The 24436-nt window shown below is 47.1% G+C and overlaps 1 protein-coding gene across 4 annotated transcripts in view; it reads left to right on the top strand.

The window, feature by feature from the left end:
• Positions 1-6312: 6312 nt before the first annotated feature.
• The window catches only part of CLMP (CXADR like cell adhesion molecule), a 97688-nt gene continuing 79564 nt past the window's right edge, over positions 6313-24436 (top strand). The window contains exons 1-2 of one of the 4 annotated variants that reach the window (XM_055423241.2): positions 6313-6464; positions 6801-7143. Coding sequence is in view for 2 of the 4 variants with exons in the window: in XM_055423242.2 (XP_055279217.1) it covers positions 7116-7143 (28 nt within the window). In the remaining 2 variants the exon portion in view is untranslated. Of the gene's footprint in view, positions 6465-6800; positions 7144-24436 lie in introns of those variants that run through there. The other 3 variants (XM_055423242.2, XM_055423243.2, XM_088843036.1) reach the window with 3 other exon arrangements.

Genomic DNA, 24436 nt, shown 5'->3' with positions numbered 1-24436 from the left:
GAAGTTGTACATGCCTATCACTTTACAAAATGTTGAGAAAATGTAATTGTTTATATTAAAGCATGGGGGTAGAGAGCCTGATGGATAAGAAAGATACTAAAGCTTTCTACCCTTGGCCAGCCTATAGGATCACCTTTGGGCACTGCCAATGTATATCTCTTAAAATGTGGTTTCCATCAAAGTCATTTTTACTGAATTTTTTCCAGGGAGCCTGGAGAAGGTGCAGAGCAAGTTCCAGTGTCCAGTCCTTTGCCTCACATTCAGGACTCCTCACAATTTTGCTGCAGGCTAATTGTTCCAAAGCGTTTTGCACCACCAACTTTTCATTTCAGGGATTGCATACCATTCACTGCCACCTGGATATCCCCCAGCTACTCCTAAATCCATGTTTTCATTCAGGAGTGCCCCTGCCCCTCAGTGGTTCTCCCCAGGCCCTCTCATCTAGTGAAATTCACTCCATCCCCCAAGGCCTAGCTCAAGAAGTGTCCTCCCAGGGACCCTTCACAGCCACCCAAGCCCACAGTGCTCCCTCCCTTCCTGGAATTCCCAGTGTTTCTTGTTGTCAGGATAATTTATTCCGGCACTTAACTACATAACTTTCATGTTTGTTGTGGAAACATTTCGCATGTTGATGCTTCCTCTCTCACTAGACTGAGAGGTCCATTTAGGGTAAGGACTGCTGTGTACCTTCAGATCCCCATGGCACCCAGCCCGATCAGTGTGAACACAGCACAGGTAGACTATGTGTTTCTGAGTTACGGAGCCATCCCAGGGCACTCTGCTCCCGGGCCACAGATAGGAGGCTTCAGATTCAGAAATAGTCATCTCCAGAGACCTGCAGACTCTCCTCAAGGAGCAGATGCCTAATATAGACTGGCTGTAAGACTTTAGATCTGGGGAAACTGAATGTTTATGACCCAATTTCAGCAAAAATCATAAGAAATTGGCATTTGTTTTGCTTTGTTGTTGTTTAGTTGCTAAGTCATGTCTGACTCTTTGCGACCCCAAGAACTATAGCCCGCCAGGCTCCTCTGTCCATGGGATTCTGCAGGCAAAAATACTGTAGTGGGTTGTCATGGCCCCCTTCCTGACTCAGGGATTGAACGAACCCTCTTCTCTTACGTCTCCTGCATTGGCAGTCACATTCTTTACAACTAGTGCCACCTGGGAAGCCCCCTGAGCCACTAGGGAAGCCCCATTTCCTATACTACCAACTGACTAGCAGCTTAGAGCTGAAGGCATTTTGTTATCTTCAGCTTGAGCAATGTAAGTTTAAACACACGTCTGCCTGCACCCACATACATCTGTCTTTATGTGCACACCAGCCCTCATGCAATACATGGTGTCATGAGTTCAAGAAAGGCCACCACGCAGACGCGAGAGACGCCCGGCTCCCGGCGCAACCGACCACGTGCAGAATCGTGGCTGAGAGGAGCTGCCCCGCACCCAGGGTTAGGGCGGTGGCCGAGAGGAGCTGTACCACGTCCAGGAGGCGGTGGCTGCTTGGGCACCGGAGGGCCGAGAGGAGCTGATCCACATTCAAAGCAGGAGGGGCAGCCTTGAGGAGATACCCCTCATCCGAGGTAAGGTACAGCGGCTGCGCCTTGCTGGAGCAGCTGGGAAGAGGTACTCCATGATCAAGTGGAATATAAGAATCCAGTGTTCTGGGGAGGAAGGAACAAGATGGCGGAGGGATAAGACGGCGAGACCACTTTCTTCCCCACAAATTCATCAAAAGAACATTTGAATGCGGAGTAAAGTCCAAAAAACAACTTCTGAATACTGGCAGAGGACATCAGGCTCCCAGAAAAGCAGCCATTGTCTTCTAAAGGAAAGAGAAGAAATCAAGCTCCACCCACCAGAACACTGACACATGCCTCCCTAACCAGGGAACCCGGACAAGTCACCGGTCTAACCCCACACACAGCGAAGAAACTACATAATAAAGAGAACTCCACAAACTGCAAGAAGAGGGAAAGGCCACCCCAAGCAAAGCAATATAAGCAAGATGAAGAGGCAGAGAAATACCCAGCAAGTAAAGGAACAAGATAATTGCCCACCAACACAAACAAAAGAAGAAGATATAGGGACTCTACCTGATAAATAATTTCAAATTTTGATGGTGAAAATGATTCAAAATCTTGAAAGCAAAATGGAGTTACAGATAAATAACCTGGAGAAAAGGATTGAGAAGATGGAAGAAAGATTTAATAAGGACTTAGAAGACATAAAAAAGAGTCAATATACAATGAATAATGCAATAGATGAGATCAGAAACACTCTGGAGGGAACAAACAATAGAATAACAGAGGCAGAAGACAGGATTAGCGAACTAGAAGATAGAATTGTAGAAATAAATGAAACAGAGAGGAAAAAAGAAAAACGAATTAAAAGAAATGAGGACAATATTAGAGCCCTCTGGGACAATGTTAAACGCTCCAACATTCGAATCATAGGAGTCCCAGAAGAAGAAGACAAAAAGAAAGACCATGAGAGAATACTTGAGGAGATAATAGTTGAAAACTTCCCTAAAATAGGGAAAGAAATAATCACCCAAGTCCAAGAAACCCAGAGAGTCCCCAACAGGATAAACCCAAGGCGAAATACTCCAAGACACATATTAATCAAATTAACAAAGATCAAACACAAAGAACAAATATTAAAAGCAGCAAGGGAAAAGCAGCAAATAACACATAAGGGGATTCCCATAAGGATAACAGCTGATCTTTCAACAGAAACTCTTCAGGCCAGAAGGGAGTGGCAAGACATACTTAAAGTGATGAAAGAAAATACCCTACAGCCCAGATTACTATACCCAGCAAGGATCTCATTCAAATATGAAGGAGAAATCAAAAGCTTTACAGACAAGCAAAAGCTGAGGGAATTCAGCATCACCAAACCAGCTCTCCAACAAATGCTAAAGGATCTTCTCTAGACAGGATACACAGAAAGAGTGTATAAACTTGAACCCAAAGTAATAAAGAAAATGGCTACGGGATCGTACTTATCAATAATTACCTTAAATGTAAATGGGTTGAAATTTTCAAAAAGGCTAGGAAACAATTCTCATAGCCATCAATAGTTCAGTGTTGAGTTCATGAATAGTTTTTAAAGTTTGGGACAAACTGTAGTATTTGCTATTTGAAGTACTATTTGTAATTGGCATATTACGATGTAACATTGGTCTTCATTTCCAACTTAAAACGCCTAAAAATGCCTAACAGATTTTTAGATTTGTGAATTTTAGTTGAAATGTATTTTACGATGTTACTAAACCTGCAGAAATATTGAAATATTTCAGAGAACTTATTCACTGTACATTTAATTTATTTTATTTATAAAAGTTATGAACTGTAGAAAGTTTTACTTGTTGGGTCAAATGCTTGTTGCTTCAAATGCTTGTTGCATTTGAAGTGCTAGTTACAAGAAAATCAAATACCTTCAATGTATAAATGCTATTAAGTTTTTAAAGGACTCTGGAGTATAAGTAAGTTTGTTTAAAGAAATTTAGTCTATTCAACCTGAATCAGCTCTGTCAAACATTAATTAAAAGCCTCATTTTAAAAAAATAAATAAATAAATAAATAATGGTGGTGGGAGGGAGGGTTGGGAAGCTGGCTGGAGGTGGAGGTGGTGAAGTTTATAAATCTAATTAAAAATGAAGTTGCATTTCCATTTTCCAAATCCACCCATCCACCAGCTTACTGTGTCACTAGACATTATGTACGATTTTACTTTGCGACAGAAACCATTACATTTAAAAATTTCATTACAGCAAGGTGAGTTAGACACATGATGGATGCAGCTTTAATTCTGCTATATATTATTACAGTTAAAATGTAAATGATGAAAAATATTTTGTGCTTATCAGCATTTATGTGGAAATGTGTTTTACAGTGATATATGATGTTATATTTCTATTATTGTGATGAAAAAAAAAAGCAATACAAAAAGACGAAGTGTTTATTAAAACATGAAAAAAAAAAGAAATAAATGGTTTTGCAGCACTGAAGAAATTATAGAAAGTAAATAAGCTAGATCAGACCTGTTTTATGTAGTAATTTTATAGTTTATTTTAATTATTTCAGTTGTAAAATATTGTTATACTGTTAATTAGTTCTGATTGTTCATATTAAACTATTGTAATGCAAAAAAATAAATAAATAAATAAAATTAAAACAAAAAAAAAAAAGAAAGGCCACCAGCAGTGAAGGAATAGAGATGGAGCTTTAAAACTTACAAAAATATCTCCTTTATAAAGAAACAAAAAGTATAAAGAAATAAAAGAAATCTGGATGAAGTGTGTCAAAAAACCTTTGTACTATTTTTGCAGCTTTCACATATCTGAAAATATATCAAAATATTAAATAAAATCTCAAGACAGAAATGACAAGAAGTCACTTTCTCTATAAGTCACCTTCCTACCTTCCTCAGCCTTTAAGAGAACTAACATTTTTTTCAACACATTCATTTGTGAATTATATTTATGAGTGTTTTTTCCTATTAGACAAGAAATATAAAATGGAGAAGAAAAATAGACACTTTTAAAATATTTTATTTTAATATAACATATTAAATATTATTATTGGAATAGAAGAGTTATAATATTCTGGGACCTGGGGCAAGATAATTAACCTCCCTAGGTTATAGTTTCCTGAGCTTTAAGGATTTTTTTCATGTATTTATTTCTTTGGCTGTGCTGGGTCTTGGTTGCAGCATGTTGTATCTTTAGTTGCAGTATGCGAACTCTTAGCTGCGGCAAGTGGGATCTAGTTCCCTAACCAGGGATTGAACCTGGGTCCCCTGCATTGGGAGTGGGGAGGCTTTAGCCACTGGGCTACCAGGAAAGTCCTTCCTCTTCTTTAAAATGGAATAAAAATTGCCTATCCTTGAGCAGTATCATAAGAATTAATAAAAAGATAAATTAATAGGCTTCCTTGTCCATAGTTGGTGCCAAGATATACTAATTCCAGATGTTTAAAAAATGTCAATAGCCAAGTTCTAGTCACTTTGTGTGCTCAACGCATAAAAAAGCATCTAGCACAGAGTCGATGCATAATAAATAGTTATTGAAGAAGGGGGGGGTAAGGGATGGGTGAGGAAGGAGGGGTGGGAATGCCAGAATTTTACTGGCGCAACTCACAACTGATCCCAAAGCCCCAAGACCTGCCCTCGCTTTCGCCTTCCCTTCTGAAGGGCCTGGTGGGAGCGCCATAACCTCTCCAGGCCTGTGCTCACCTCATCTATGAAATGGGGTTGGCTCATGGCAATCGGAAAAGACAAGCTAATTAGGGAGGACTGTACATCTCCTCGGAGAAGTTAATGGCAAGCCACTCCAGTACTATTGCCTAGAAAATCCCATGGATGGAGGAGCCTGGTAGGCTGCAGTCCGTGGGGTCGCTAAGGGTCGGACACGACTGAGCGACTTCACTTTCACTTTCACACATTGGAGAAGGAAATGGCAACCCACTCCAGTGTTCTTGCCTGGAGAATCCCAGGGACGGGGGAGCCTGGTGGGCTTCCGTCTATGGGGTCACACAGAGTCGGACACGACTGAAGTGGCTTAGCAGCAGCAGTACATCTCCTGGTTTCTAAAGGAGCGGGGAGAGAGAACTGGTTGCAAGTGTGATGGAGCAGCTTGCCAGGCCCAGGGGCGAACCTCTCCTGCGCACAGGGCAGATGCCCTTGCTCGCTGGAGGCTGGTCCCAGCTCCACTCAGCAGGCACGGGTGAGGTCGTGCCTCCTACGGCTGAAGGAGCTGCCACCTCCCCAGGGACATCCAGAGGCCGGGGACCAGAAAGTGCAGGTCCAGGCTTTCTCAGAGCCCCAGTGCAGTTGAGACCTGAATGTGGCAGTCACTGCGGCCTCCTCCCGCCGCCGGGGGTCCTGGTGGGCAGAACCCCAGGCACCTGGGAGCGCGCGGCGGCGCCCCCAGGGCTTCCTTGACGGGGTCCCTCGCACAGAGGAGGTAATCCGTGTCCTTTGCCTTCTTTTCTGAAACAGGATGATACCTGTTTTGCCCAGGGCCACGTGCAGGGTGGTCTGCACCAGGGCGTCCCAACGGACCCCTTTGCACCGAGTTCTGAACCCCCGTCCGCTTCGCTCGGCCCGATCCGAGGGTGGGCTGCTGGGATCGTCGCCCAGAGTGAAAGAGCGAGGGCCAAGGGCGAAGGGAAGACGGGGAAGTCAGGAGCGCGCGACCAGACCGGCACTTGACAGCCCCGACCGTCAGTTTGAGGCTGAGCCTCCGGAACGGTGGAGTTTCACCCCGACTCAACGTGGCAGGGAGGGCAGAGGAGCGGCGAAAGAGTGAGGAAGGAAGGGAGAGGGGCGAGGAGGTGGGAGAGGCAAGGAGAGTGCAAACGCGAGAGAGATGGAAGCCGAGACAGCGCAGACTTGTGCGGAAGCCAGATGTGTGTGAGCGAGAAAAGGATGCGCGAGAGAAGTGGAGAGAGAAGGACGAAGTGAGGACGCAGCCCGAGGAGACTGACAAGGCCTCAGCCTCGCTCGTGGCCCAGGAGTCCCCGGTTCTCTCCTCCAGGGTCGACCCCACACCGGCCCCCGCGCGGCCGCACGCCCTCTCCTCGCCGCGGCCGCCTACAGAGCGCCCCGCCCCGGCCGCCCCCCGCCGCCCCCCGCGGCTGCCCGGCCGGCGCCCCGCGCGCCCCGAGCGCGGGGAGGGAGGGAGGGAGCAGCGAGCGAGCGAGGGAGGGGCTGCCGGTGGGAGGCAACCATGTGGTTCCAGCTCACTCCTTTTTTTTCCCCTCTCTCTTTCTTCACTCCTTTTTCTTTCCAAACAGGGAAAAGTGTTCCACGAAGCGGTAGCGTCTTTCCGTCTCGTCTTTTCCTCGCTGACCCGGGCCCCCGCTCCCGTCCGGGTGCAAGCTGGTGGGGCGAGCACTGGAAGCCCCTCTGCGCGGGGCGCGGGGACCCCGGAGCCGGGCGCGGGGCGTGGGGCCGTTCCCGCGCCGGCACATGGCTGCAGCCGCCCCGCGCGCACCCCGAGTCGCCGCGCCCAGCTCGCCAGAGGTCCGTCGGCTGCGCTCTGCTGCGCCCCGCCGCCACCGGAGCCAGGCAGCGGCTGAGCGGGGAGGAGCCCGCGCCCGGGCATCGGGATGACCCTCCTTGTCCTGCTGGGGCTAGGTGAGTGCCTGGGGAGGACGGGAGGGCGAGTGGCCCCGGGGAACACACTGTCCCCGGGCGGCGACGCGGACTCCGAACGTTCGTCCCCGCCGCCCCAGGGTGAGCCGGGCTCCTCTGTGCCTGCCTCCCGGGCCACTCTGCGCACATCTGGCAGCGGAGGGCCGCCCGGTCGGCCATCGAACATCTGGGCCTGGAGCAGGCTTTGGGGTGGGGGGTTTCCCGGTGGAGCTGGGCCGCGAACCGCTTGGTGTGGAGGGTCCTTTGGGGGAGGGTATTTAGTTTCAGGGGTATCTGGGGAAAGTGGAGAATTAGGAGGGAAGGTTTATTCAGGAATGCTTTGTGCCAGGTTCCTGAGGGTGGGGGGAGCTTTTTCGTTTCAAGCAGGCGCCTGGAGGGCGCAGATTAGAAACAGATGTGTTGGAGGGTAAACGGAAAGGAGTAGGGGAGGAGCGGGGAGAGGATAGCCGGAGAGGGGAAAGGGCCGAGCACCAGGAGGACCAGGAAGGTTTGGAGTGCCTGGGAAGGAGTGAGGGGAAGGGAGAGGGCTGGGAGCAGGAGAAAAAAGGAGGATTGTGAGGCAGAACAAGACTGAGGGCGGCCGAGCAAGACCTGAGGAAAAATGGAGCACAGGAGGGTAGAGAGGGAAGCAGAGAAGGTGTCACCCAGGCAGGACTCCTGAGGCCTGGGAGGCCCTATGGCACAGACTCACCCCAGGCAGGAAGCAGGCTGGTCTGCAGGACAGTGCCCATCAGGGATGTATGGGCAAGAGCTGACAGTGTGCCCATCAAGGATGTATGGGCAGGACCTGACAATGGGATGCACTGGGTCAGGGAAGGTGGCTGGGAGCTGAAGAAAAGTCACCACAGGCACGAGGGAAGTGTGGGCTATACCTGACCCTGGACCAAAAGTGAGCCAGAGTTCAGAAAGCCAGAGAGCCAGCAGGTGTGGAGCGTGAGTGCTGCCCTGGACACTAGGCCAGGGGAGAATGCCCCTGGTTTTGAACTGACCAGCTGGTTGACCTTGGACCACGTACCCACTACCCAGGCCTTTGGTTCCCTTTGCTCCAAAACAAGCAAACCAGACAGTTCCTAAGTCCCTTCTGTCTCTGACAGCCTTAAACACCAGGAGTTTGCTTGGGGCCTAATGAATAGAAAACCCCCAAACCAAAGCGAAGAGACACTAACAAGCCCCTCTGAAATAGATGTCTAAGGCTCTCTCTTTTTGAAACCTTACAAACTGGCTAGGCCAGCTTCAGGCCAACAATAACCCATCACCCAGGTTAAGAGAATAAAAGAGGCGGATTAACCTGAACTATTGCTCAAGTAGGGCATGTAAGGAGCCATGATTTTTCTCATCTCTTTTTAATACCAGCCAAGTATTGCAGTATCACTCCTGGGCACAGCTGGCATATCTGGATTGCACCTTTGTCACCTTTAACGACCTCTACCCCTAAGCCACCAATCACCAGCAGTCAGTAGGCTCAAAAGTCAGAGAAGTCTTATTCAAAACAGCTGAAATTCACTGAGACTCATTATGCTGAACACGTTACATGGGCAATCTTGTTAACTTATTTATTCTTTACACCAACCTTATTGGCCACCCACTATTATGATCCCCATTTTACAGATGAAGGAAACAAGATGTAAAGAGGTCAAATATAATAACTCACTCAAAGCCATAAGCTCCTGATTAGCAGAGATGGGATTTGCTCACTAACCTGCCATGAATACAGCCTTCCAGCTCCACTGATGCTGCTACTGCTAAGTTGCTTCAGTCGTGTCCGACTCTGTGCGATCCCATAGATGGAAGCCCACCAGGCTCCCCTGTCCCTGGGATTCTCCAGGCAAGAACACTGGAGTGGAGAAGGACTCTTAAAGATGCTTTCTTCAGTGAGATCCTGTTCAGCCCTTTTCATGGAGCAGGAAATGTCAGTGTGATCCTGCCCTTGGGAGGAGCCTGGGGAAGGGAAATAAAACAAGGGTATTTGAGCCCCTGCTCTACTCCAGACCGCTTTGGGCACAGTTTCTGATGGAAAGTGACTTTGGCCCACATGGTCAGTTGAAATCAGCCAGCTTTGATGATGGTCTGCCTCTTGGTATCATGAGAACGAGAAAACAGACCAAGATATGGATCAAAATATAATGTTGATTCCCTGGCCCTTTTTTATTGAGTGCCTACTGTGTGTAATCATTCCTCTGGTGAGAATATCATCTGTTGGGTTGATCCTCTTTCTCATAGAAGTTGTCTCTTCGTGATGTCTTTTTTTGGGAGGATGGGGGTTCTGTCTTTATATACCAAAGGCCATGTAGAAGAGAGCAAGTGGGCTGCTGACTTAGAATTGTGCATAACTGGATGCTCATCTACTGGTCACCTGAGAGCAGGATGATCACCTACTATTAAGCTTTTGCCGTATCTATGCCTTTGTCAGAAGTGCACAGACTCATGACATCCCAGATCTCAAATATATTCAAGTATGAAGTCACAGAGGGACATCCTAGAGGGCTGGTATGGTGGGGGGTAGTGGTGGGAGGGAGGCTCAAGGGGAAGGGGACATATACTTATGGCTGATTCATGTTGGCAGAAACCAACAGAACATTGTAAAGCTGAGGTTTTGAGCCCAGGGTTGCCTGGGCGGGCGAAAGCCCTCAGAGTTGGCTGAATCCTAAAATCATCTTGGGTCCCTGAAAGGAGCAGTTCTGGGGTGGCTTCTGGCCACTGCTAGTGTGATTTCTTTCCTCTTTTCTCTGGAGAAAGTTCAGTATTGAAGGGGAGTCTGAAGGGCTAAGCATTCATAATCTGAACAAGCGTGGATCTAATGACTCTTTCCTTTCTAGACCCACCAGTGGGTGAAATCAAATGGCCCACCTCTCTGATGTGAATGAACAAGAAGTACTCTGATCCCCATGGAGGAGAAAGAAGCGGGATTTCGTGGGCTCTCCCAGCTCCTCCTCTGCCCGCCACTCTTCCCTCTCCCCTGCTGCTCAGGTCTCTTTATCCCATCTGAACTTCTTCCTAGACTCTGTAATAGCAGCCGCGTGGCCTCCTGCTTGAGCTTTCTCTCCTTCATCCTACACACTGCTACCCCAGTAATCTCATGAAACAGCTGTTATAAGGCAAAGAATTTGGATTAGGAATCTGGCAAGCTTTCTGGGTTCTTGTTCTGACTCCCTTGACTGTAGAATGAGGGTGGGGGGATTTTAAATTCAAATTTTCTCTGATTCCTTGATCTTGTACTGCTCTTCCATAAACCTGGAGTAGTCTCCATTGCCTATAATGTCTAGTACAAATGCTTGCTTCTCATGTTAAAGATATTACACAGTATCATTCACAGCTCACCCCCCCACACACACATAACTCTTCAATAAACCTGGAATACTTCCTGTATTCACTTTATGCCATGTGCTTCTTTATGGTTCTCTGCTTTTGTTTATGATAATTCCTCCACCAAAAATGCCCTCTTCCTCTCCACCCCTACAGATTGTTGACTTTGGATCAAAATCCTGTTCACCCTTTAAGTCTCACCTCAAATACCCCTTCCTCCATACACCCATCCATGATTTTGCCAACAGAATATACTTTCTTTCCTTCCTTGAATCTCAACAGCCTTTTTGTTGTGCTGCTTTGTATTATAGTGATCTGAAAGCTTAGAGTGGAAGCTCCATGCCTCATTCATCTGGGTATCACCTTCAGTACCTTGCATAAACTGAAAGAGTGGAAACTATCTGTTAGAATGTTGGATTTTTGAAACATTTGAAACACTTAAAGTCAAGAGAAGTGAAAGCTTTGGAATATGATTTCTCTTTGACTGTGGAAGAACGCAACTGTAAGGAGCCTAGTTTTAACTGTTTGCTTTTGTGCTTCCTTGTCCATTAAATGCAAATACAACCTGTACTGTTTTAATTATGTATACAAATTATCCGTAGAACATTACATGAACAGGGACCAGACAATACATCTGTTATACAAACTGATTGTATCAATAGTACCAGATTTCTTTAATAGACTTAAAATTTTTTTTCTCCTGTTACTCATTAATTACTTACTTAATTTTCGGCTGCACTGGGTCCTTGTTGCTGGGAGTAGCCTTCCTCTAGTTGTGTTACTTGGACTTCTCGTCTCAGAGGCTTCTCTTGTTGTGGAACACAGGCTGTAGAGCGCTCAGGCTCAGTAGCTGTGGCTCACGGGCTTAATTGCCCCGCAGCATGTAGAATCATTAGAGCAGGGATCAAACTCGTGTCCCCTGGATTGGCAGGTGAATTCTTAACCACTGGACCACCACGGAAATCCTGTTAGCCCCAGATTAACAATAGACTTCACTGAAACTTTTGCCAGGACGGGGAAGGAGCTTTGCTTCTGAGAAAATGAGTTTGAGGAGTGCTTGAACAGCCTACTGGCCCATGGCTTGATGATCAGTCTCAGTAGGCTTCCATGTCCTTCCCTCGTCTTCCCACATTAATGGTGATGGTCATAATAAAGATATGTTCCCAGTAGGCTCGTATCTTGTCTTATTCAATTTTTGTCTTGTGCTCAACTGGGCAAAGTATGCATGAGTATATTTCATAAATATAACTAATGATGAATTAGACAGACATTTTTAAAAGGTAGAGTCAAAGATGATCAGACATGAGGAAAAGATAAGACACTATCTAAATCAGTGCAGTGGTTCTTAAAATTTTGAATTCCAGGCCCCTCTGAGAATCCAGTGAAAACCCTGAATCCACTTCTTAGAAAAAGACATTTACACATCAAATTTTCCTGTAACTTCTAGGGGTTCAGTGACCTCCTAATACCGTTCCTTGGAACCTAACTAAATCCTTGATCTAAACCCACCCCTTCTTTTGTGATGAAGAAAGATTCAAAGTTCAGAGAGAGATGGCTAAACTTAAACAAGTAGCTTAATAGAAGGGCCAAGACAAGACCCCCGAACTCCATAATCTATCCTAGCACACATTCTCAAGGTAGAAAATCTCTCTCTCTGCACTTTAGCTCATTAGTTGAGCTCCAAGATCACAGTTGCTCCTGAGATGCTCCATTTAAATGAGCTAAGCGCTGAATAATTGCCATTTGGTTTTTATGTTGAGAAATTGCCTGAAAAATAGGGCAGATGTCATAGCATTTCAATTTAACCATCTTAACTGGAAATCTTGGAAACTTCTGCAGTGCCTTGTATAATGTCTGGTGTATTTGGGGGGAAAGGGATTATACCCGAAGTCCTAAAGACGTAGTTGTACCTTCAAGGAATCGAGCAGGAAATCAATAGCTCTAACTGCAACTTCATGGTTTCGCTGGTTTATTCTGGGCAAGTCATTACCATTCTGAGCGTCAGTTCCTTTCTCTGTGAAATGAGGTTACTAGACTCAGGTTATCTCTAAGTTTCCTCCTACCACTAACATTCGCTGGTTTGTTTTATAATTCTGAGAATTTGTCAGCTGGTCCAGACATGGCTGTGGTCAGAACACATGGGTGTTACCATGCTTGTTTGAGTTCTTTTTTTTTCAGGCATTGCCCACTCATGGGAATCGGTAGCATATGATTATGAATCCAGAAGGGCTGGCTGCCTGATGTGAAGAAAGCAGTTGTAACTCCACCCTTGGTCTGCCCTGGGGCGCTGTTAGCCAGGCAGCATCATTCAAGGTCAGGGTAGATGGCCACAGACCTCTGCCCTGGAAGTTTAGTACCTGAAATACTCATCAAAGGGTCTCGTCCTGAGCAGAGTTACCTATAAAACAACCCGAAGCGTGGACACCCAGGGTAGACTTCTGAGTAGCAGGTCTGTTTATGGAGCTGTTTACAGGGATTAAGCATTTCCTTCAGTGTTTAAAATTGAGGCATAATTTACATACGATAAAGTATACCCACTAAGTATGTAGCTTAATGGTTTCCCTGAATGGATTTGAACTTGTGGTTGGATTTTAGAATATGAATTGTATATTTTTAGCTCCCTCATAGTACCTGAGAGAGGACTATGTGGGTGGGACTGTTATGATAGCAGAATTTATTGCTAACATTTGTACAGAGTTCCACAGTTTACATACCTTATCTCATTCTCAAATCACTTGTTGAGGGTAAATGTCATCATTATGCCACTTCACAAATAAATAAACTAAGGTCTAGAGAAATAAAGTGAGTTTCTCAAGATTAACATCTTAGTAAACAGCTGAGCCAGGACACCAAGCAAGCATTTTAGATTCCAAAAACAATTTGCTTTCCAATTTTCAGGAGGCACATAGTTATTCTGAAGTCAAGGCTTCTGTGTTACCAAGAAGAGAGGGTTAGGTTGAAGCAAGGCTTCGTTTAGGGAATTCTAAACCATAAATCCCACGGTGGAAAGTTCAGTTAGAACATTATCACCCCCTACCCCGTACTCCATTCAGATGGCTAAGAAATGTTTGGGTTAATGTTTATTGTGTATGATCCAGAATCACTGCATATGACATACAAAGATTAGGTACACCGATGAATGAAGTTACATACACTAATGGGTAAGAGGACTCTTCTAGTCCTCAAGGTATTTGTTGTGGAGGCCTTGCTGTGCTTTTGAGTTGGATGCGTGAGCTCGAGCTCCTTGTTGGTACTGAGACTGTGTGATGATGGTGTACGTTTGGCTATGACTTGCCCTATATATTGCCTTTTCTAGTTAAATTCCTCTTTTCAGCAGTTTTGACTTCTTTGTTTCCCTTCCCCAAAGAAAAATGCAGACTGTACCAAAAAGAAAAAAGAAAGAAAAAAGTCTGATTATCTGAGCTTCTTAACTGTCTAGATTCTGGGAAAATAAAAGTTTGTTTCCTTTGGCACTGTATAGGCCAGAATGGGGAAGAAGGCTGAAATCAAACAGTCTTGATTCTGCTAGTGACATTGGTGTGGAGCCCCAGCCAGAGTCTGCTGGTGATAAGACTGAGGTCTGCTTTGTCTTTATGGAAGACCACACTTTGTGACCACACTGAGAAGGGAACATGGGCAGCCGTCTTTAGACGCCGGTGTGGAATATGGGAACTTTTTCTGAAGCCAGGCAACAAGGGGATCTGAAGAGTTCAGGCCATTACAACAGGGGAGATGAAACAGGAGCAGCCGGAAGAGGAAGGCATAGAAAAAGCAAAAGCAGAGGATGCCAAAGCTAAAAGCTAGCCTTTCTGGCTTTACAGAGCAGCTTCTCTGAGCTCTTTCTATCGCACAGAGGAAAGGTGGCCACAACTTCTGGGCACTTCCAGGAGTTCTTACGTGTGTCCCATAACATCTTTGACTTCATTCACACACCCACACAACAATTAGAGAAGGGGGAGCAGGGTGCTCCTTCTACAGATCAGGCTCTGTGCTAGACTCCCAGGTGCCAGTGATACGAAACGCAGTTCCCACCATCTAAGAAGTGAGCCCAGTGGGGCAACACAGCCATAAACAAGACTGTCATTGAGGAAAGTACCACTGTTTCTAGGTGTCCCAGGGAGGAAGCAACTCCATCCTGTGCTGTCTTATGAGATGGGCTGTGTGTTCCTACGTGGATCTTCAGGCTGGTGGCTGATGTTCGCTGGTGGCTGATGTTCACCGGTCGCCAGCATTACTTGCACATTAGTGGGGCTGGTGCTAAATAGCTGGTGGGTTGATGGATCACCCCCATCGCCATCAGAAGGGATGGATTCAGCGGTGTGTGTCCTTGGCATTCAGCCCGGTGCTTCCTGGAGGGATCGGACCTCCTGAAGTCCTCTCCTATTGAAAGTTATGGGTCCTTCTCCATCACAGCCTGCCAGTTCCATGGCTGCCTCTGGTTCCCTGTCCCTCGTGGGACGTTAAAAAGAAAAGAGAAAGAGAGAGAAATATATCAGTGAATTTGGATCTCTTAGTTCAGAACGATAGTCTGTTCACCTGAGGTTTTAATAGCATTTATCCACATGGAAAATGAATAGGATCAAGCCAAGAAGGAATTTTTTGTTCCAGAAGAAATCCATTTGTACTGAACAGTCTAAGCCCCTGACATATCCTTACTTTTCTTGTTGGGGTGTTGGGGGTGAGGGGGTGTCAAATCCTGGAGAGGGAGATTGCTTTGCGACTTCATTGTTTAAATTTAGGCTTGCATTTGTGGGGGTCATTCCGACTCGGAACAATAAGCCTTCCAACCCAGCTTCTGTCACTTCTCATTACTTCCAGTGACAGTTCCAATTATTTCCAATCACTCTTCAAGGGAAGAGTCGGGGCAGGCACAGGGATGGCCATGTGGACCAGCAGGGTAGCCGCCTCTGTGAGCACCCGGCCCTGGGGTCCTGGCTGGGCCTCTCTATAACCGTGTGAGCTTGAGCATTGCCCCTTCCTGACCTTGGTTTTCTCACCAGTGATCACATCTAATAATGCATAGGTTTGTTGTAAGAATTAAATGAGTCAGTGCATACAAAGAATTTATCATCCTGCTCAGTACATAATAAGCTAATAAATGACTGTCCCTGCTGGGAGAGGCTCAGCCCAGGGGGATTGGAGGGTTTGCTTGAAATCAGCCAACACCAGGCCAGCAGGGCTGGCCTTCAGGGCTCTGACCACCGCTGCCCCTCCATCCAGCAGATGAGTCCCCAGATGTCCTTTGGGGAATGTCACCCTGCCCCATGACCTCAGGAGGTACATAGACTCCGTCTGCACTGCAGCTTCTGTAACTGCTCTGGGAGAGTAATTTTTTTTATTACTCAGTCCCGGGCAAAAAACACCCACTCTGCTTACTATCCACTGAAGCCAGATCACAGGGGGCTGGCTCTGCCTTGCCCGACACAAACTCCCCAAGGCCCATGCCCGCTTGAGCTGTCCAGCCTGGGCAAACACAGGCTGGTTCATTTCTGCTTTCACTCTCAGGCAGTGTTTTATTGAGCGCCTGCTACGTAGAAGGCATCATGCTAGAGACTTTCATACAAGAAATTTCTGGTAACCTCATAGCAACATGTGAGGCCACTATTATCATCATCCCTGTTTTGGGTCAGAAGAGAGTGAAGAGGTCAAGTGTTCTGACTTAGGCTGCAAAGTTGTACAGACTGGATCTGAGTTTGCCTCCTGCTTTGGCACTGACCTGGGGAAGATGGGAGGGGAAGGACAGATGGATGACACACCTGTGGAGACACACAGATGGGAGACCACTCAGGGACTGAGTGGCCACCACCTGGTCTTTGAGAATCTGGCCTGAGAAGCAGCTGCAGGGCCCTACATCCTCCACTTTCGTCCTGACCAAAATTAGATCCAGTGAGCTCAACACCCACACTCCACATGTTGAATTGTATTTCCTGTTTAAATTTGGGAGGAAAGGAAAACCTCAAGGTGGGAAGGAAAATGTCTTGTTTTTTTCCACTGACCTGAACAGCAAAGAGAGCAAAGAATGTGATTCCCTCCCCTTCAAGAGGGCTAAACTGGGTGTCCCAGATTTCCGCAGACCTAGAATTCCCACTCAGAATGGATTCCTGGGCCAGGTGGGTAGAGGCTGGTTGTCCAGCAGAGGCTTGGTCTCCATCTGCTTTCCTTGGCTGGAGGTCCGTCCCCCAGCCCTTCAGCCAATGGTGAGGTATGGGCTCCTGCCTCTTGGCCTGTCACCCTCAAAGGAGGAGAGCTAGAAACGGGACCCCTGTCCTCACAGCCTCCATCTCTGCTCCACTGCCTCTCTCTCCCTGTTCCTGGAGTCCTGCAGCTTCCCAAGCCCTGAGGGATCCAGGTGACCATCCCTCACATGCCTGCCACCTGAGCCTGACCTTCCCCTCACTCTGCCCTTCCTGCTCTGGACCTAGTATGGCTGCTCTCAGGTCTGGCAGGTAATGAGAGGGAGACAGAGATGGAAAGAGATAAACAAGAGAGGGAGACTGAAAATCAGAGAAAAGGCAGACAAACGAGAGACAGAGATAGAAAAAAAAAACAGAGAGACAGAAGGACAGAGGCAAAGACAGAGACACAGGCATACACAGAGACAGACAGAGACTCAGACACACACACACACGAAGAGCAGTCGTGTCCTCTGTAAAGCTCATCTTTCCTGTGTCACCTGTCACATGGAGTCAAAGGTCCTCTTCCTTTTTCTCCCTTCTCCTCTGTCCCAGTGGATTCACCCTGCACATCACTAACTCCACTGGGGTATCTGAGGCAGGGCAAGCAGAAGAAAAACAAGTCAGTGATTATACAATGTATTGGTGGGATTTAAAAAAACATTATTTCCAGGCTTGGGGCTTATGTGTATGTTAGCCCATATAATCTTCATGACAGCTTTGTGAGACAGGTATTGTCAGTCTCCATTTAATCGAAAAGAATCAGAGAGGTTAAGACATTTTCCTGGTGTTACGTAGCTAATTACTAGCAGAATCAAATGGAGAAGGCAGGTCTTCCCACTCCCAAACGATTGCTCATCCCCCTCCTCCACTGGACCACGAGAACCCCTATCCATGGCAGCAATACCCGCCAGCACTGAGCAGGACCCCTCACACACTCCCACCTCTGCTGTCTCTGCCAGCTCGTGGAGCGGGGAGTGAATGAGCTTCCTTTGAAAGATCGTCGCCCGTTGTGACAGCTCTCTACCCTGGGAGGACTTGAGGTTTGTCTAATAGGTACAGTGACCAGCTCTCCTGATTTGCCCTGTAGGGACTGTAGGGTGGTTCTTAGAATTTGGAATACAGGATTTTCAGGGCTAAAATCAGGACAATCCTGAAAAAATTCATTTGGTTGGTCACTCAAGCTGTAGACTGTGTCACCATTTCAGGTGTGATCCTCAGACGAGCGGCAGGGGTAGCACAGGGAGCTTGCTAGACGTGTAGCATCTCAGGTCCCGCCTGGACCCACTGAACCAGAATCTTCAAGATTCCCACAGAACATCAGAAACATCTGAGAAGCTTCAGAGTGGGACATCAGGCACCTTTGGCAGGAACTGGGGAATGGAAGACACACACCTTAGTTCCCTGATCTGGCACCATCACCTGCTGTAACCTCAGGTGATGCCCATTGACACATAAGATATAGGTTTAAAGGTTGAGGGGAAAAGCATTTATGGTCCCAGATTTGACCCCATGGGAGTGAGGGGCTGAAGGGTGTCTTGGTGCTGTGTGGGCGGGTGTGGGTCCTGGTTAAGCTTTTCCATCTGTCCTTGGAATGATGATGTTATAAAGGTTCTGAAGTTTCCTGGATCTCCTTCCCTTTTATTGGAGTGAGACTGGAGCAGGCAATGGCCAACAGCAAATTACCCAGGGTGTGCGTGGGGCCAAGCGGCCTCTGCACCTGGACCCTGGGGACACGGGGAGTGAGAGCACAGAGCGTCTAATAGACCCATTACTGTTGAGGAGTAAACCTCCATGATTAGTAGTCGAAGGAACAATGCAAGCTTATGCAAGCAGTGCCCCTCAACTATGGGATTTCCTGTCTGATGCCTGCTTCTTGCTGCAGGAACCTGACCCAGCTTTGCAAGCAAGCTGGCGGTGGTTACCCAGCCCTTCATGGCAAGCACTTCACTGGGATGTAAAGAGGAGTCATCGTGAACCTGTGCTCAGTGAGGAGGAGGTTGGCCAACTCCTCCATGCTTCACCAGCTCCTGTGGGTCTGGGCTTATCTCAGAGTGAACCCAGGTCAAAGCAGGTGTTCTGTCCTCTGAATGATGGTGGTGTGTCATCTTCTGTTAGGCTTTTTGCTCTCAGACCTGGCTGTTGCTTGTGAAAATCACAGGCACAAAGCAAGGTAGGAAAAGACACTTGCGTGTCTAGGGTGGCGGGGCTGCCTCAAAGTAAAAGAAGCATAACCCACATTTGTCTGCTTTCTCTCTGCTCCAAGTCACATGCCCAGCAGGGACTCTGAAATAAGAGCAGCCCAAAGGAGCGGGTGACAGGCAGGCCTGGAGATGGATGTGTTCATCCCCTCAGTTAGAGCTACTTCAGACAAAGCTGATTTCTGTTGTGATTTTAAATTTAAAAAAAAATTTTTTTTTGGCTATACTGGATCTTTGTTGCTGCTTGCAGGCTTTCTCTAGTTGTGGTGAGCTGGGGGCGACTCTCTAGTTGTGGTTCGAGGGCTTCTCATTGCAGTGGCTTCTTATTGCAGAGCACAGACTCTAGAGCATGGACTCAAAAGTTGTGGGCACATGGGCTTAGTTGCTTCATGGCACGTGGAGTCTTCCTGGACCAGGGACCAAATCCATGTCCTGTGCACTGGCAGGCAGATTCTAAACCACTGGACCACCAAGGGAGTCCCTCTACTGTGATTTTAATCCCACCCTGACACTGAGAAATCAAACTATCACTTTTCTCGTAATAGGGAGAGATGTCTCTGACCCAGGGTGGTTTTGTAACTAGTTTTGTCTGTGTGTGTTGTTTTCCCTGGGATCTCCAAGGGTTTGACTGTGGGTGGATTTTATCAGAGGATTCACATTTCCATTATGAAGCAACTCCTGTGTCCTGGGTTACTTGCTCATCGAAGTTCGGGTCGGGGGACCAGACTGAGAGAGGGAAAAGGAAATGGTGAGAGAGGTCAGACAGAATGTGGTTAAAGGCCAAAATGTTTGGCAGAGACAGGAAGTGAAATGTGGGTTTTGGAAAAGGAGAGTCATTAAGGTGTAAGATCTTACTTCAGCTAACGGTGGAGCAAGAGTATGTGTCATGTGAGGTGAAGACGTCGCGTCAGAGGGTGGTGAGAAGGCGGGAGCACACATGGGGAAGTGTGTGAATACTCAGCCTCCTTCTGGACATAACACATACTCGAAGCTCTCAGGCCAGTTTGGGGACCTACCCCAGGCAGTGTGGGGAAGGACCCTGGGCATCTGTCTCACTCTCTGAGTCTCGGTGGTCACTCTGCTCAAGCTGAGGTTGGAGGGGAGAAGTTCCAGGTCCTTCCAGCTCTGCAGCAGGCGGGCTCTGCAGGGTTCCTTAGCGGGAGACTGCAGACCCCAGTGATCCCTTGCCGCCCTTCCCAGGCAGACAGTGTGAGCTGATGCCTTACCTGTCCCACCCCCGGCACCCAGGTCTCCCTGCTCCCCGAGGCCCCAGCTCTGCCCCCACTGCTTTCCCTGGCACAAGAATAGACCCACGCAGTCTGCCCTGAAGATGCCGAAGCTGTGTCAGTCCCAGGACCTCTGCACGTGTCTCTCCTTCACCTGGGACGCTCTTTCCCTGGTCTTTAAAGGCTCCTCTTACCTTACAGTTTTCACTAACAAACATTACCTCCATTCTTGAGCTCCACCCAGCCTCCACCTGGTCACATCACATTACCCTGCTATATTTTCTTCCTAACATTTATCACAATCTGGAGTCTTCTTTTTACTGCTGCTCAACCCCTTGTCTCTTTTCTGTTTCCACAAGAGTCTTGGGCTTTGTATACCAACTTCTGGATCCCCACAGTGCATCTATACAGAGGTAGATGCTAAGGAAAGAGACGAATAAACACGTCTGCTTTTTACCGTCTGTGGCGTGCATAGCAACTGAGACATTTTATAAATGAAAAAAAGTTATGTAATGAGCCCTTGTTTGTACAGAGCTCTTTGTATATATTATTTCATTAATCATTTGATCCTCATGACAATTCTACTATGTAGATACTATTAGGATCTCTTTTACAGAGGAAGGTATGGATCATTATAGAGGTGAAGTCCTTGCTGAAGGTTACACAGCTTCTGAGCCATGAAGCCTGGGTTTGAACCCAGGCAGTCTGACTGCAGAGCTGGTGCCGTAAGTTCATGTGCTATTCAGTCACCTAAGCCATTGCTTCTCAGACGTTAAGGTGCTTATGAATCACCTGGGGATCTTGTTGAAATGCACGATCTGATTTAGCACGTCTGGGATGGGGACCTGAGATTCCATGTCTCCAACAAGTTTCCAGCCAGTGCTGCTCATCCATGGAAAACACCTTCCAGGAAGGAAGGGAGAGATGGAGGGAGAGAAACTGAGGCTCAGAAAGGTCAGGTGGTTTTCCTTAGATCACGCAGCCAGTTCATGGCCAGCCCAGTATCCTGGCTCCTAGCCCAAAGTTCTTCAAGCAACTCAGAAATGCTAAGGATTTTAAAGCATGTACACATCTTCAAAGACCCTGTGCAGAGAACATAGTCACCTAAATTAGAGATTGCAGAGGGGCCCAAGATGATGGCCTGTGCCCCCTGCTGATCATGACCAAGGTACCTGATTGCAGCTGGGCTTCTTTCCCTCCCGAGGCAGAGGGCATGGGGGGTGGGGGAAGGGGCACGTGGAGATCACACACTTCAGCATCCTGAGTTTATGTGTTCAAAGAAGGTCTGGAAATTCTGGGAGACCACTCTTGTCTCTCAAAATAAGAACTGTCATGCCCAGGACAGAAAGTCCTGCTATCTTGGGTTTATCAAGTTTTCTCTGGCTGTTCTAGGGTTTGCCGATATAGTATTTATTACAGGAAACATCAGCTCATTCGGGGCTGCCTCTCCCCTTCCCCTGCCTTCCCCGTTCCTGTCTTCCTGACACAGAGGATTCAGTTCCTGAGGACTTGTATGTGCCCATCTGTTCTCCTTCCCACCCAACAGCAGTCCCTTCTGCAAGATGGTCATCCATCCTCCAGTGGAACACACCGCAGGGTACTCAGGACCTGCAGAGCCCTGTCCGCTCTAGGACAGCTCTTACCCTGGGAGGGACTTTACGCTCTGAACTAGAGTCACTTTTCCAGGAAAATGTCACCTATCAAGGCTACAAAGATTAGGAAAAGCCATAATGGCCTTAAAAGTGAAAGGCCCGCCAATTTGTAAAGTGATGTTTTAAGAACATTTATCTGTGATGGGTACTGTGCTAGACATTTTCACATACACGTCACCTTGTATAATATTACAAGCACAGCCTGAAGTGTGTAGTGATCAATCCCCCTTTTGTACAAGGACACTGAGACTCAGGAAGAGATTAAGGGACTAGGCTCAAGACAGACAGCTAATGTCATTGCTATTACATCATAGCTGCCCATCCTCATTCTATCCCAAAGCCCAATAGATAGTTGAAGAACATTCTTTCATGGTCGTCTCCTGTCCTGCTTTTCCATTTTACAAACTAAATACTCCTGTTTCCTTTAGTCTTTCTCCCCAGTTATTGCAACCAAATTCCCTGGTGGCTCAGATGATAAAGAGTCCCTTTTCAATGCAGGAGACCTGGGTTTGACCCTGGGTTGGGAAGATCCCCTGGGGTGGAGCATGGCAACCCACTCGAGTATTCTTGCCTGGAGAACTCCATGGACAGAGGAGCCTGGCAGGCTACAGTCCATGGGGTCGCAAAGAGTCAGACGTAACTGAGCGACTAACACTTTCATTTTTCATTAATTGAAGCCATGCTGTGAGCCAGGCACCCAATATGGAGACTGAATTCATTTCTGTAAAAACCCTAAGACATCTCCATTTTATAGATGAGCAAAATATTGGAACTAAGAGAAGTAATTTGTCCAAAGTCACTTAATTAGTAAGTGACAGAAAGTGAGGATTTGAGCCTGGGCTTTGTAGACTGAAAATGAGAAAAACGTTGGGCTGGAAGGAGAACAGTGGGAATCAAGTGGGAAATGATGCAAACTTGGAAGTTCTCCCATCGTAACTGTTGCATCGTCAGGTGTGGCCTCCCTTACTAAATAGCCTCACACTAAATAGATCTTCAGGGGGAACTAAATCTGTGGGGAGGAGGGACTTGAGTTATTGAGGGCTTTGTTGGGGAGAAGGTTGTTTTTGTTTAATCACTAAGTCATGTCTAACTCTTTGCGACCCCATGGACTATAGCCCACCAGGCTCCTCTGTCCATGGAATTTCCCAGGCAAGAATACTGGAGTGGGTTGCCATTTCCCTTCTCCAGGGAATCTTCCCAACCCAGGGATCAAGGCTGCATCTCCTGCATTGGTAGGTAGGTTCTTTACTGTTGAGCCATCTTCACACCAATTCTAAGTACTTAAAGAAAAACAAAACAGCTTTATTGAGATGTAATTGATGTATAATAAACTGTATCTATTTAAGGTATATAATTTGTTAGGTTTTGGCATATAAATATACCCATGAAACCATCACCATGATCAAGATATTTTAAATATATGTCATAAATCCAAAAGGACGGCATCCCCAGTAATGAATGTTGAGGGTTCTGAACTTAATGTATAAGTCCAGTATAAGGACTCAGAAAGGGTGTAAACTATCTCCAATCCCTGGAAAGTCTTGAGGTAGCCTTAGACCTAAGGTCAGCTGTTGTCCAGATCTCCAGCCTCCCTCTGCTTCTAGATGTTTATGCTGCTTGGCAGTTTTATGATTTATTTTGACCTGGAGGCCAGTGCCCATGGCTGCAGCCCTGTTTGGCTTCTCTGGATTCCTGTGAAACTTTTAAGAGTAAGTTAACTGTCAAGTTCTTGGGGGTAAAGAATCAAGTAAAATGGAACTCAACGTGGCTGGTCCTCCAGCTCAGCGGCCTGTCCTTGCAGGGTTTTGGATTCAGTAAGGATAAAGTGGCCCATCCACATCTCTATGAGGATACCCAGGAGATAAGAGGCACTGGGCCAGTGTCCACTTCCCATCTTCCCGCTGCCCCTCTTTCCTCACCTTGCCTCCTGAAGCCCCACCCCTAAATACACACTGCATTAAAGGGACCCTAAGTCTTGTGGATTCTGATGGAAGGACTGATTGCAGAGTCTTGCTGTAGGATAGATGAATGGCCTAAATGCCTCTTCACTCTAAGACCGTCCACGTTCCCCCTCTGGTTGAAGTCATTTCTGTTTGCTCTAAACTCCCAGAAACTATCCATATGTCACCAATCTCCTTCTACCCTTTGAAATATAATTATTCGCTTCTTGGGTTGCACGCTTTCTCAGGCATGGTCCTGGTTTGATCTGTCTTTGCATCCCGTGCAGTGCAGTAGTACACATGGCAGTTGTTGAACAAATAAATGAATGGCCCACCTTGTCCTAAACCTCAGGGAGGGGCTGTGCTTATACAGGACTCGGAGCTGAGCCTAGCATTACCCCAGTGTCTCTCACACCAGAAGACACGCGTGGAGTATCAGTATATTACACCCCAAATGTGATTCTCACTCAGGTGATATAAATAGAGCCAGAAAGATACACACACCATCTTTGCACACTCTGCTAATTCTCAGCAAAGGTGAAGCTTAGCTTGACAGGCTTGGCTCATAGAAGGAAATGTACTGCTGTCACATATGTGACTGCTGTCCAGAGACTGCCATAGCTGGTAAGGCTGTCTCCAGGGAGATGTGGCTCCCGACTCCTGTGGTTCCAGCGGATGCTAATGAGCCAGGGGAGAATAGGTAGCTGAAGTGGGAGAGAATAGTTCTGAGCAAGGGAATGGGGCGGGGGGGCAGGGGGCTTGGCAACTAGGGTCCCATTT

This window comes from Moschus berezovskii, chromosome 14 (assembly GCF_049115385.1).
Source record: "Moschus berezovskii isolate FMDL1 chromosome 14, NW_MosBer_1.0, whole genome shotgun sequence".
In the NCBI taxonomy this organism is placed as follows: domain Eukaryota; kingdom Metazoa; phylum Chordata; class Mammalia; order Artiodactyla; family Moschidae; genus Moschus; species Moschus berezovskii.
The sequence above is the reverse complement of the archived record's forward strand: the minus strand, read 5'-3'. Positions and strand labels throughout refer to the sequence as shown.